At 33.9% G+C, this 14,145-nt stretch overlaps 1 protein-coding gene across 1 annotated transcript; it reads left to right on the top strand.

Annotated features, from left to right (window-relative positions):
- The first annotated feature begins 369 nt into the window (after positions 1-369).
- Positions 370-1,111, top strand: LOC110036782 (22.0 kDa class IV heat shock protein). The gene has a single exon (XM_020741309.1). The coding sequence runs from the start codon at positions 377-379 to the stop codon at positions 986-988; it is 612 nt and encodes a 203-aa protein (XP_020596968.1). The 5' UTR covers positions 370-376; the 3' UTR covers positions 989-1,111.
- The last annotated feature ends 13,034 nt before the right edge of the window (positions 1,112-14,145 follow it).

Below are 14,145 nucleotides of genomic sequence, written 5' to 3'. Positions count from 1 at the left end.
ATTAATATATTTATATTTAGCACATTTTGAGCATAAATTTATACAAAAAAAATTATGTAAGAAAACCTACTATCACTATTAATATAAAAATAATATTATTATGTATATGTTGATTATGATGGACTTGGCCCGTATTTTCGTCACCATTGAATTACTCAAATTTGCCTGTGGCTTAATTAAAACTGAGTTTCCCCCAAACAAATAATAATCATTTCCGCCTAACCAGAGCCAACATGAAGCCTCACGAATACTCCCGAGCTTTCCCCATCTCCCACAGCTAGCTGGAACCTTCTCGTCATCTCGCGCTGAATCCGCTTCCGAAAGACCCTATATACAACAATCCCCTTCCACCCATCCCCATGTCCAACACAAGTGCATGAAGCAAAACTTCAACACAAACTCAACCATGATCAGCTCCACCTCCACCTTCTCGGCCCTCGCCCTTCTCCTCCTCTCAACCACAATACTATCTTCAGCTTCTCTACTTCAATCACTAGACCCCGTCACAGAACGACTTCTAGACCCGTTCCGCGTCCTCGAACACATTCCGTTCGAGCTGGAACGGGGCGATTTAGCCACACCGTTCTATCCGACTACCGCGACCGTGAACTGGAAGGAAACAGCAGAAGCCCATGAAATCTCCATCGACGTCCCTGGCATGAAGAAAGACGAGCTTAAAATCGAAGTTCTAGATGAGAATCGTGTGTTACGAGTCAGTGGCGAGAGGAAGAGGGAGGAAGAGAAGAGGGGGGAGAAATGGCATCGTGTTGAACGAGCCGAGAGGTTCTGGCGTCAGTTCAGGGTGCCGGAAAACGTTGAACTTGACGCTGTGAAAGCGAAGTTGGAGGATGGCGTGCTTACCGTGACACTGCCCAAGCTTGCGCTGGACAAGGTGAAGGGTCCTCGGACGGTGAATATACTCGGCGGCGATTTGGAGAAGGAGAGTTTGGGCGGCGTAAGGGATGTTGGGAAGAAGGTGGAGCTCTGAGTGGATGCATGGTCTAATAACTGCTGATTATATGCTTGGTATGTATGTTTAGAATGAAGGAAGAAAACGTGCTTTAGTTTGTCTGGTCATGGATTTGGCTATGAGGCTTTATATGGATTACCTAGTTTTATAATGTGTTAATTGGAATTCTTTGGTGAATGTGCTATGATACGAGTTTTATATAGGGCTGCCAAAAAAAATTATTATTTGTGAATAACTCGTGTTCGGCTCGTTTCATTAAGTAGCTCGTGTTCGGCTCGTTAGTTAAGTAAATGAGCCAAACACGAACAAATTTTTAAAATTCAAATTATAAATGAGCTAAACAAGAATAGTTCTTTGTTCGTGTTCGACTCGTTTTAGCCCGAAATAAAAAAATATATATATAATTATTTATATAATAATATATTATATATATTTATATATAAGTTTAAAATATAAATGCTCATGTGGTAAAATTGTTATACGTCTTCTTTTTCATATATTTGGTCCAGGTTCGAATTCAGTACTCTACATCTAATTTTTCAGTTCAATTTTAACGAGCCGAACACATTTAAATGGAGCTGATTTCGAACACGAACAATTTTGAACGAACCGAACACGAGCCTAGTCAGCTCGTTTACAGCCCTAGTTTTATATCATGATAGTTTACGATAATTGGGGCAGTTAAATACATTTTAATGTTAATAATTATAATTTTCTTATTTGTTGTGTGGTATTAATTTCTTTTACGACTGTTAATACAAATGGTGATACTTTAACATAATTGAATAAAAAAAAATTCATGAAATTATTACTTCTAATTAAGATTTAAGTTTAAAGGTATGTTTGGGACAGTTGCAGCTTATACAGCTTCTGCTGATAAGCAGCTGATTTTGATAATCTGCTGATAAGAAGCTGATCCGGATAAGTTGTCTTGTTGTTTGATTTGTGGGTAAGGAAAACAGTTTATTCTGGAAAAATGATCAATCTGCCCCTGTTCTGAATAAGCTGTTTAGCTGTTTGGTTTGTGCTTTTTGTAAACAGTTTATTTGCAAATTCTTTTAGTTAAATAAATAATCTGTGTAGCAGAATTTATTATTTTCTCAAATAACACAATGTGAAAATGTAAAAGAGTTGAATAATATTTATATAACTCAAAAAGTTCTGATTACATCAAATAAGCACAGTGACACATACGAAAGTGAAATATATATTTTCACACTAATATAGATTATAATATGACCCTAAAAAAAAAGAAAAAATAACATGTTAAAATTACAAGGAAAAATATGACAATATTGACTTTAAAATGTAAAAGCACATCACGACGAACGTTGCCCGATTTTGATACCTCAAAACCCAGAGCAAACCTGTCTGATTGGGATGCCGTAGAAACGGAAGAACTTGAACCATATGCGGTGGTCTCCCGTTGTGGTACTATCAAACTCTAGTAGCTGTGTCCAATTGGGATATCGTAGAAACAGTTACACTGTCAGTGCACCTGAAGATTTTGCAGTCTTCCGGTCCTTGTCCCCATCGCGGGCACCTATAAAACTTCCTCCCGAAGCAATGTGTCTGGCGTGACGTGAGTAGCAAGGACGGTAGTCCGGTTGAGTAGCAAGGACGGTAGTCCGCAACGACACATCACTTTCTCGGACTTCCATGAATGTCTGGAACTCATCGTTCTGCAGTTATTAAAAATAGAATAAATTAGTCAAAAATTTGAGGAAATATAAATAATATACTTACCGAAGTGTGGAGGCAGCGGTTGCCGACAACAAATTTTTGTGGTCGTCCAAACTGCTCCACCATTATCTCAATAAAATATGTTTAGTGTACTGTCAAGACTCAAGAGATAATAAAATAAAATTTACATTAATATCATCAGTTTGTATATCTTTGTATATTCCAAACCTGCATTGATCTCTACATTAATACCCAAATCTGTATTTAGATTGTTAACAACCAAATTTAAAAATGATAAATTTTTATCTGCAAAAAAGCATCCTCCATCTTTTTACCCTATTTTTATCTAAATAAAATTTATAAATTTGTATCCATGTATCATTAAGGTAACAAACAATTCATACCAATGCTTCCTTGTTGAAAATCCTAAGGAAAATGTAGTTAGCAGGGCAGGTTTTCGACAATGCCAAATAAAGAGGCATTTACATGCATACCACCCAATTCCTATCTATTTACATATCTAACAGCTCAACCTTTTTTGAAAGTTTATGTCACCCAAATTTCTTATAGTAGCGGCTGCCATTAAATAATTGCGCCATCCAAGCTGCTAGAAATTTTGTGGAATCAAAGCTAACCTTAAAGCAGATCTGATATATGCAACCCAAGCATCTCCATACAGTAAGCATCTCCATACAGTACCCAATAACAGGATCCATATAACTCTCAGAGGAATATCAAGCAACCATGGAAAATGCACAAAATAAAAAATTCTCAGGATATCAAGCAACCAATTGTTAATCGTGTTCCATACAACATTTGACAAAAGGATTATGACTCCAACTTTCATTACCTAAATAGTGCATATATATAACTCAAACAAATGACATAGTAGCCATATAATAATATATCTCATAATAAATCATTCATAATTGTTTATTTGCTGGCACTACCTAGAATAGAAATTATAAATCATTAGTAAAAATCTTTAGAAAGATGCAATCAATGCCAAAAAAAAAATATAGGTATGTATTTACCTCTAACTTCTGAGTCCGCCATTCTTCAGGTGCATCTGTTATCCGCTTAAATGGATCTCAACCCAATCCTGTCGATCCTCTCTTGAGTTCTTTCCAAATTTTCCAATCTTTTTTTAATTGATCTCATTTATTTTTAACTTTCATCTAATTGTCCGGTGAGTTTCTTGCATTTAACGGTTATATTATGCCAACATTCTTTATTGAAAAAAGTTATCAGCCTATTACCGAACTCAACTTCCCTCAGACAAAGATCACAAAATGTCAACGTGGTCTCTTTATCCCACATCGTCATTGTTCCTGATTTTTTAAATTTACTCATTTTGACTGTGAGATAAACAAGCTAGCATGAATTTAATGGTGCTCAAGAGAAAAATTGTATGTGCAATAACATGTTTTTTTTATGGAAATCATAATAATTATTCTACTATGATTCATTTGAAATGAGCAATTTGAACATATAAACTGCAATTCATTCTTTTGTATTGCATGTATTGAAGATTGATAATCCTCCCTCACAATAAACAATACTCCAAAACGAAGTAGGACATGAATCAACTCAAAGATCCTAAATAGTGACATTTCTAGAGCACATAAGCTCAAAAGCATTGGTGTCAAAAGCATGGAAATCTTATCCTTTAGCACATCAAATGTGATTAGGAAATGAGGCACATATATGCTAGTGAATGAGTTATCAGAAAGATTGAACCCATGAAGGTTCATAGAGGTTACCTCCAAAAGGTCAAAAGCAATCAGTAAACTGCAAAATCGACACCCCTCATAAAAAACTAGCATCGATCAGCCGGAGAAAAAAAGCAGGGATTAAACATTTCCAAAATTTTTCCACAGAAGGAGAAAGATTGCTGATGTTTTAAATATTTCATAGCCACAACAACAAAAGGAAATCCCCCACATTAATCAAAATCATCGATCAAGCATATAATATGTTAAAAAATAATTTAAAATCCCATATCTACATTTCCCCCACATTCAACTCCATATTCAACTCCACATTCACCAAAAACTACTGGATCTACATTTCCACAATAAATATTCATTGACTCTAAAGTGGATCTACTAAAAATCTCCATATTCACCGATAGTTTCCACAGAAGAAAATTCCAGAAGAAACAAAAGAGGAGAATGATGTGAAGAGCGGACGGAGGAGGAAACCTTACTTGCGGAGCGACTTCGGCCAAGGAGAAGGAGAGGAGCGCCGAAAGAACGAAAGAGGAGAGGAGCGCCGAAAGCGGACTGTTTCGAGGGGTACCGTAGTAATACCTAGGATGGAAAACGTGGATCGCGGGGATAGACCTGCAATCCCGTGTAATATAAATTTAAAAATGCGGTTTTCAAATACGCGGTGGAGCCGCGAGAAACAAACACATAGGCGGCGTTTTCAAAACGCTGTCGCACCTATAAGCTGCCCCAAACGGGGCCTAAGAAGAAAAAATGACATAATATTTCATTAGAAATTAGAATTGGTTCATTTACTTTGAAAGAGAATAATGAGACTATGCTAACAATTAAATCTTTTATTGCTACAAATAGAATATTGAAAAAGTACTTTAACAAAATTAATAAATAAAAAAGAATACCGATTTTATGTAGCACATTATATGTTAATTCTTTGCTCCTGCGATTTTAGTGTGTCTTGGATCAACAAAGTAACTTGGTAACTTTTCCTTGTCATTAGTTTCATTAATTTGAATTAATCTCTAGAGAATATTAATTTTAAACAAAAATCAAGAAAAAAATATCATTACGGGATAATACATTAAAACTTGAAATATATATTCAGTGATATGATCTATTTATAAGGTATTAATGGCTGGATGATTCATAACTATCAAAACCCAATGGATTATAGCCAGCCGGGCCTTCCGCCTTTCAAAAAACAGGCAACAAATTTTTATGTTGATTATTTTTTCAATCTTCAATGTCAAGTTTCTTTATTATTTGTGCTCATAATCATCTAAATATCTTTAAATATTAAATTAAATCTCATGAAAGTAACTGGAATTAGAGTCATTGTGGAGTTATAAAAATGGAAGTATAGTCATAAGAGAGATTTTTTAGCGTTGCTTGAGTACTAAAATGTATGTATCATTATCAACATATTAAAAATAGAAATATCAAAATACAAATAAGATGTCAAGACATTTAATATTATAGGTTTTTTAATTAGAAGCCTAGGTGAAACATTCAAAATGTTGTCAAAAAAATTTTGATGCAACAATTGAAAGGTTAAATGATATATTCAATTATAGTTAAATTGAGGTGTTGAATAAGGGGAATTTAATGAGTTGATATTCATCTAAGTTTGTTATCATTTAAGTAATTTTAAAAAAATTATATGTTATCAAAGAAATTAATATGTGAATCTTTTCATGTGAAATTTTGAAATCTTGGTTAAATTTATCGAAATGTTTTTTCAAAATAGCAGCAACCACGAGTCGGGAGGAGCACCGGTGGAGCATCTTCGAGTCATTTTAAAGGAGAAGAAGAAAAGCTTATTATGTATTTTTTTTTTCATTTTTGTAGTAAACATTTGGGTGGTGAACTTCTCTTGTTTCAATGAATTAGTGTGTTATTTTGTTCATGCTTCTTGAGTGGATTTCTTTATTTGATCTTCTTATATGATTAAGTGGGATTAAGAAGGTTGTGTAGGAATGTTAAGTGTTGTGAAATTACTTTTAATTATTAAATTTAATGATTAACCAACATATCTTCATTTACTTTTCACTATAACCAAGTGAAATGTTAAAATGTGTTGTGAACTATAATGACTCTAAAGAGCTATGGTAGCATCAACTACGTTAGTCACATTGAACTAAGTTGTTTTAACCAGTTTTCTTTATGCACACTGGAGAGGGTAAACAAGAGAGTTGCTCCTATTTATCATTAGCAATAATTACAATTTGTACTTTACATTTCTTGTACTCCACATATATCACTGCAAGCTAGGGTATCTTTAAAACCTAATATTCATCAATCCAACACCTACTTAAGCTGGATTTCCATGGGAGTTTCACTTTACACTTACTTTATATACATTAGGATTACTTTGTAGGACTCTAACACAAACAAAACTCTAGACTAAAATCAAAATCAGTAGGCTAGAACTTTTCGTTTTACGGAATCACCTCATTTTTTGTAGATCACATTCCACACTCTAAAATCAAATTTTTCTGATATGACACATGCACTTGGGTGAACCCCAGTGTGTAGTAAATGTAGATACAAGTATCAATCAGTGATTGGTCACATGACAAAATTCTGCCTTGGACCCTCCATGAAAAGGACAACTAGGTACAATGACAAGATAGGTTGGTGTTGACTACTTAAAAAGGAAAAGTAAAATGAATCCACGTCTTAATGAATACAACCTTTAATACTGACCACCAAAGTCACGCAATGAGGTTGTAGTGCTAAAATGATTGATCGCCGTTTCTCGACACTCAAGGAACTCAACTCATTCGAAAAACACTATAGGAGCCACCTGGTTACCAAGTCAAGAACTCGTTTAACACATATATGCCAAACAAAAAAAATTAAATAATGATAATAATAATAATAGAAATAAAAATAATAAAATAATAATATACGTAATGATCATGGTGGTTGTTTATGATGGATCAATTGACAGATTGCACCACCTTCACATCACAAATCAAAGCCTCTAAAGTCAAATGGATCAGGTCTCTAGAGATGGTTATCCACTCACTAGCGAGAAGATAAGAGTGTAGAGTGAATCATTCCAAAAAGAAATACCCCAAGGATGGCCCTAAAAGTTAATGACAAGATCCACCCTTTGTAGGAGGAACAAACTCGACCGAGGTAAATGCCCGATCAACCGATTGAGGCAGGGGATGCAAAATTACATAGGCCTGGCATAAACCAATTACTCAAAAAATCTTAACCGATCACTAATGTAAAGTGGTTTGGAGATTTTTTTGACTCCTAATCGATGAATTAGTTTGAAAAGTACATTAGAAATTCAACAGTGATTGGATCAAGTAGAAATAGTTATTATCAGGATTCTAAAGGAATGAAACGTAGGAGATGTCATTGATCTAAGGGAAACCTTAGGACTTTCTAAGCTATCATATTGTTTTGCTTCAATTTTTGAGAAAATGTTATTTGATAGTTCATTCTGCCAATTTTATTATTTTAGGGTTTAGACTTTCATGACATAGTCATACAAATAGTTTGGAAGATAAAAATGTTTACATCGTAACAAACGAGAACCTCAGAGCCTAAAGCGAATTAGGGCTTAGATTAAACCACATGATTGTGCAAAAATCTAAAGATAAGTTGAGGATTTAAGCCTTAATATACGGGCTACCTCGAAGTCCTTCAGCTCGTTATTTAATTCTAAGAAAAGATGTGATGTTGTAGATCCGGTTACTCGCTTGAAGTTGCTCTTCTATTCACCCGCGTCATGTTGCCCACGGTGTTAGCTTCATGCTTCTTGTTGAAGTCACAATATCAGATCTTTGGGGTTTAAGGTTTTACAGTTTTCATGTCAAGTTTTGTTGTTGTTCAAGTATTATGGGGGGGTTAAAGTTGATTAGAGTGACACTGGTTAGGATTCAACAGTTCCCTCATTCCAATATCATTATTGCTTTTGAATTTACTTAGTCTAAATTGGTTATTAAGCTCATTTAAATTAGGGAGATCTTGTTAGCACCCGTGGGTTATCTCATCTGATGGACTCCTGTAAATTCAAAAGAACATATTATGTTTTCTGTTGCTTTTTTTATAAACGTTTAAGTTTAATTTTGTAAAAAATTTTCATAATTTTGAAAAGTCTTGTTTTGGCTTTTGTAAAGTATCTTAACCAAGCATGCATTATACATTAAACAGATAATAAATTATGGAAAGAAAATGACAATAAATAAACTGTAAATGCGTACCTGTTATCATCTCGCTGCTCTTGTCGAAATATTAACATCCATAATCATGTATACATTGCAAAGTAAAAAAAAAAGAATAGCTAGAAAGTGTTAATGAAGCCTTAATGGTTTAAGTTCAAACGAAATCACAATGCATAACTTGGTGGGCCTCTAAAGGTTTTAATGGTAATTTTCTTGAACAAATCATAATAAGTTCAATTGTTCTTCAAAATATCCAAAAGGCCATAAAAGTGTTCGGGGAATAGCCCTAAACAATTCTTAAGAATCCTTTAGACTATCTCCAGTTCATTTGAACTTATTATGTTGTTGAATAGCTCAACTCGAGGTTTGTCAGGTTTAAATTGTGCTCAGTTCACTATCTCAATTAACCCATGAGAAAGGGGATAAGCAAGTTTGAGCTTGTAGTGTTTGAGGGAGATTAATTATGGTTCCATTTCCAACTAATCCTCAAGTATCCTTAGATTGAACTTACCTCACTACAAAGCTCAAGAGTCACCAGGGGTAGGTGTGTGATTTTGAAGAAAAGGTCAAATTAATAATATTTAATTAAAAGATTAACCTATGATTCAACCATTGGTTTGGGGATTCTAAATTGGTGTGTTATTGACTTCCTAACTTATGTCCCAAACATTTAAATCATTCAAGTCAATTTCATCTTCTAATGTTCAACAAGTGGGAAAATTACATTTATACCCTTCTTCTTTTAAAAGTAGGGTCAATTGGTTTCTACCTGTTACCCATACGTCTCAATTAGTTTAGGATGTTGCTTAGGATCAAAATATTTCCCTTTAAGCTTTTAACCAATCCTAAATTTTTAATTAGGGTGAAAGGGTAGAAATTACAATTTTGTACCTAAAGCTCTTATCTTCATAAAATTTTTAAATAAATTCAAATTGATTTAGGAATTTGTTGTCCTATCTCTTATGGGTTAATTTTGATACCAGAGAAGGAATCATATTTTTTAAATATTTATTTTAATTTATATAATTATTTTAATTTAAAAAGAGAAATTTCCAAAGTTAATTTATTTAATTAATCAAATTAAAGTTTCAGTTCTTGAGAAAATTATTGGAAGTTCACCTAAGTTAGAGGACCACTCAAGCCAAATTTCTTGAAGTTTTGAATTATATTTTAATTTTCATAATTATTTGTTTGTTTTGAGGATAAATTAAATAGAAAATACATTTTATTTTGAAAAATTAATTTTATATTTTTCATTGATCTCTCCAACTCTAAAAAACTCAGAGAAATTCATTTCACATTTTTTTTATATTTTACTTAATTTTTTATAATTATTTTAGTGAAAATTAGGAAAATACACTTTTAGGCATTTAGAAATACATATCTTTTATTAAAAAATTCGTAAATTTTTTTTATTTGATCCCAACTGGTTAGAAAACAATTAGAGACATTTTGGTAAATTTTTGTATTTTTATGATTTTTGGATTTTTTAATTTTTTTTTTTAAATTCAAAAAATAACCTAAAAATGAACTATTTATTTTAATATCAATTTTTTTATTTTGTGCCCCTGGTCAAAAGGAACTCTCAATACCATTTTTCAAAAAATTTTTAGTTATATTTTAATTATTTTAATTCCAACATTTCATTTTTCTTGAAAAATAAACTTTAGTGGTTAAATTAATTTAAAATAATTTCAAATTTTTACAGAGGGTTAGTAAATTCAATATCTTCAGTGAGGATCAATTTTTATAGATTTTTAGATTATTTTTTATCTATTTTAACTATTATGAGTTTTAATGACTTAAATTAAAAAATTATATTACAAAATTATTTAAACTCAGATTTTATTTTTTTTATGTTCTTCTAATCATAGTAAACGTACCAAAACAAATTTCATAATTTTCTTGCCTCTATTTCAATTTATATAATTATTTTAAGCAAATACATGACTTAACTTTGGAAATTAGGGTTTACCATGCTAGAAGTGTTCTCTGACTTTAGAAAAATCAAAGACAACTCCTAGACATAGAGAGACTAAACCCTCAAAATTTCACACCATCGTGATTAGTATTTAATTTCCTATGATTTAAACAAGATTTAGAGTATTTAATTATTTTAAAAATACATATATATTAAATAATTTTTATTTTTAGTCCACATGATTCTCCTCTGTTCATTGAGCATAAAGATATTTTTATATTATTTTATGATTTTTTACACCAAGTTATAAATTTTCTATATTTCTAAATTAATTTAAATAAAAAATAAGTTTTTTTTTTTCTATTTTTCGACGTCGGTGCCACGTCCCTCCTCGATGGCTCTGAAAGACTATATAGTGTGCTCCCATTCAATACCGCCTTTCGCGTCAGCACTTACTCAGCCCGCGCTTTATGTTATGTCTCCTCGTCCGACTCCTTCATCGTTCGATGGATACTATTGACCTCACTTTTGGTTGAGGTTTAGTTTTTCATCTTTAGTAGCTTAAGGTCTAGCCATAGAAATTTCTTGTTGAAAATTCCTAGAAAACTAAAAAAGGAACCCTCACCTTTAGAAGCATATACTGGTCCTAACCTCTACTACTTAGTAGGTTGGGACACTATAAAGGAAGCTCAAAGGGAGTCCCCATAAGACTGCTTGGCCTTAAGGTTGACCCTAAGTGTTGGTCTACAGTTAGTTCACTCACTTGCACTCACTTGCACCCAATTTCACTCACAACTTTAAAACCAAGATTTGTTGACTTTGATCCCTTGATTTTGATTCCTTAATCATTTCGGAGACTCATGTAGATGGTCCCCTAAACCCACTGGCCCTAGGCTGGGGTTTAGCTAAGACCATTACATAGATGACCCAAATGGGGATTTCATTGGTCCATAGCTCATATGAGGTGGTTGGTACCCCAATTCTACCAAATTATTTAACTTGGTATTTTGCCCCTAAATCCACCCAAATTACCTAAACACCTCCAAACCCCAAATTTGACCAAAGTTTGCAATTTCAACCAAAATACCCAAACTTATTTAAAAATCATCTCAAAGCATTTGAAACTATCCAAATTGCCCAAAACATTCCAAAAATTCCAAAATTACCAAAATACCCTCAAATTTGTAAAAATTACAAAAAAACCCTTGGTAGCCCAAAATTTCCCAAAACCTCAAAATTATTTCAAATGTCCCAAAAACCAATTTGGACACTTTAATTTAATCTAATTTGGCCAATTTGACCAATTTGACTAAAAAGCTCCAAATTGTCTTTAAAGGCCCAATTTCTCCAAATTCACCTCACATACCCATCAATTTGGCCCCAATCCTCCCTAATTTCACTTCTAAACTTAAATTCATATTTCATATGATCTGATCAATTATTCATATGATCAATTAAAACCAAATTCAAGCCTAATTGGCCCATGCTTTGAGCTCAATTTTGATCCAAATTAAACCTCTAATTTTGACCCTATGACTTAATCTCACCTAATTGAACCATATGATCCGCTTAATTTCTCCAATTTGAAACCTAAATTATTCTTAACAATCCTACACATCAAATTGGACCTTCACTTGGCCTTGGTAAAGCCTCAACTTCACTCAATTTCAACCTACATTCAAAATCTCCAAATTTGCCCCAAATTGGCTGTCTCCAAATTCCACCAAATTGAATGCCCTAACCCTGAAATTGACACCCAATTTATGTTGAAAACTCTTTATGATATTCCTCTAGACCATTTTTAACCATCAATTTGAACCTAACCTAAACCCAAGTCTAACCTAACACACCCAAATTGACCAAATGCCCAAAATCCTCCAAATTGAACCTAAAATCCAATTCAAAATCACTCCAAATCTTTTCTAAACACCTCAAGAAAATCACACACACAAAGTTGCTCAATCAATTGAGCTCAGTAGCATGGCTAGGTCAACCCAAAACCCACACTATACCACTTGATCCAAATAGACCCTTTCACCTAAATTGACTTAATCAAACAAAATTGGTCAACCAAAAACCCCCACAACCACTAAGCTCCTCATTTGGACCAAGCTAAACTACCCTAAATCCACCCAAGTTAGCCATGGACCAATGGGTCCCTAAATTAAGGGATTTTATCCCATTTTTGGGCCTTAACCAAGAAATCTCCTCCATCATAGCAAACCATTGAGGGTTAATCATAATTAACCCTCTCCCTAGCTCACCTGACCACCTGATCACCTTCTCTGCTCTGGCCAGCCACCCTACTTGACAGCAAATGCCAAATTCGTGAGCCACCACCTTTAAGTCAAACCCAATTTTAATCCTAGAGGCAAACTCACCTTAACTGTTATTTAGAGCTCCTCAGCCCTCCACCTTAGCAGCTCTTTGCACCCATCAACTGACCCTGAGATTCAACCTAAGCCCTTCTATTTAAAACCCCTTCTCCATGGCCAAAGGAGAGGTGTTCCAAATCCTTGGAGAAACTCTGTCAAAATCTAACTAGAGACTCTCCAAGAATTCCTCAGCTTAAGCCAACCATTTTCCCCCTCTGATTCCCACTGTAAGAGCCCAATTTGGAGCTCAAAATTTCAGCTCAGATCAGGACATCTCTCCACAGTCCACCAAACTCAAATTAATTGTGCACACACCATCCTTAGAGCAAGAGGAGTTGATTCCCCATCAAAGCCCCCTCTGAAATAGCCTCTAGGATAGCTCTAGACCAACACCTGAAATCCACCTTGGTCGACATTTTCCTAGATAATTCACAAGAGCACAGGACTTCATCTGGAGGTTCGCTAGACTTAACTGAATCTACTCCAACCGTTTGATTGAGGTCTCCCCTCTCAGATAAAGGTATTGAGTTCTAACCCTAACCCAAGCTTATTTTAATTCTCGATGAGTAATGACTTGATTTCATTCTTGATTAACCATATAGATGTGTTCATATTAAGTAGAATAAGGTTTAGAAATAAACCCCATGTGATTTGGTTAAGTCTAGGCAAATATCTTAAGGTTTTAGTGTGGATTCTTTACGGGTTAGGTCACTTGAGGATGATGAACGAATGTCGTCTGCTCACGCGTGTATCCAATGGATGGAGGAGATCAAGCTGGACGGACTCTTGGTGCATGAACCACAGACGGCATGGCATGCCTAGGTGGAAAGCGCAACAAATGGGAGTGCATCGCGTCGTCTTTCGGAGCTGCCTATGATCCAGTTAGCACCGCGTGGAAGTAGATAAATAAGGGTTTTATGAATTAAATTAAATTCTAGATCTTTATAAATTCATATCTTTGCATAGAAAAATCATAAAAATAAAAGAAAAATACTCTCTCGTTCAGTTAACAGAGGAGAATAAGGTGGACTGAAAAAATTATTTGCCAAGTATATGATTTTTAATTAATTAAATACCCACTCCGGTATTTCAATTCTCCATGACTAAATATGGCTCAACATGGCTTGAAATTTTTAAGGTTTATTCCTCATCACAGAAGGGATGTTCTCTGATTTTTCCAAGGTCAGAAGACATCTCTATGCTTCTAGCCCTAATTTTCAAGCTAGGGTGGTCATTTTGTTTAATTTTAATATGTAAATCAAAGTATGATTGAAAATTTTTTAAA

The sequence above is a fragment of the Phalaenopsis equestris genome, unplaced genomic scaffold (assembly GCF_001263595.1).
Source record: "Phalaenopsis equestris unplaced genomic scaffold, ASM126359v1 Scaffold210877, whole genome shotgun sequence".
NCBI lineage: Eukaryota > Viridiplantae > Streptophyta > Magnoliopsida > Asparagales > Orchidaceae > Phalaenopsis > Phalaenopsis equestris.
This window is presented reverse-complemented; position numbering and strand designations above follow the sequence as displayed.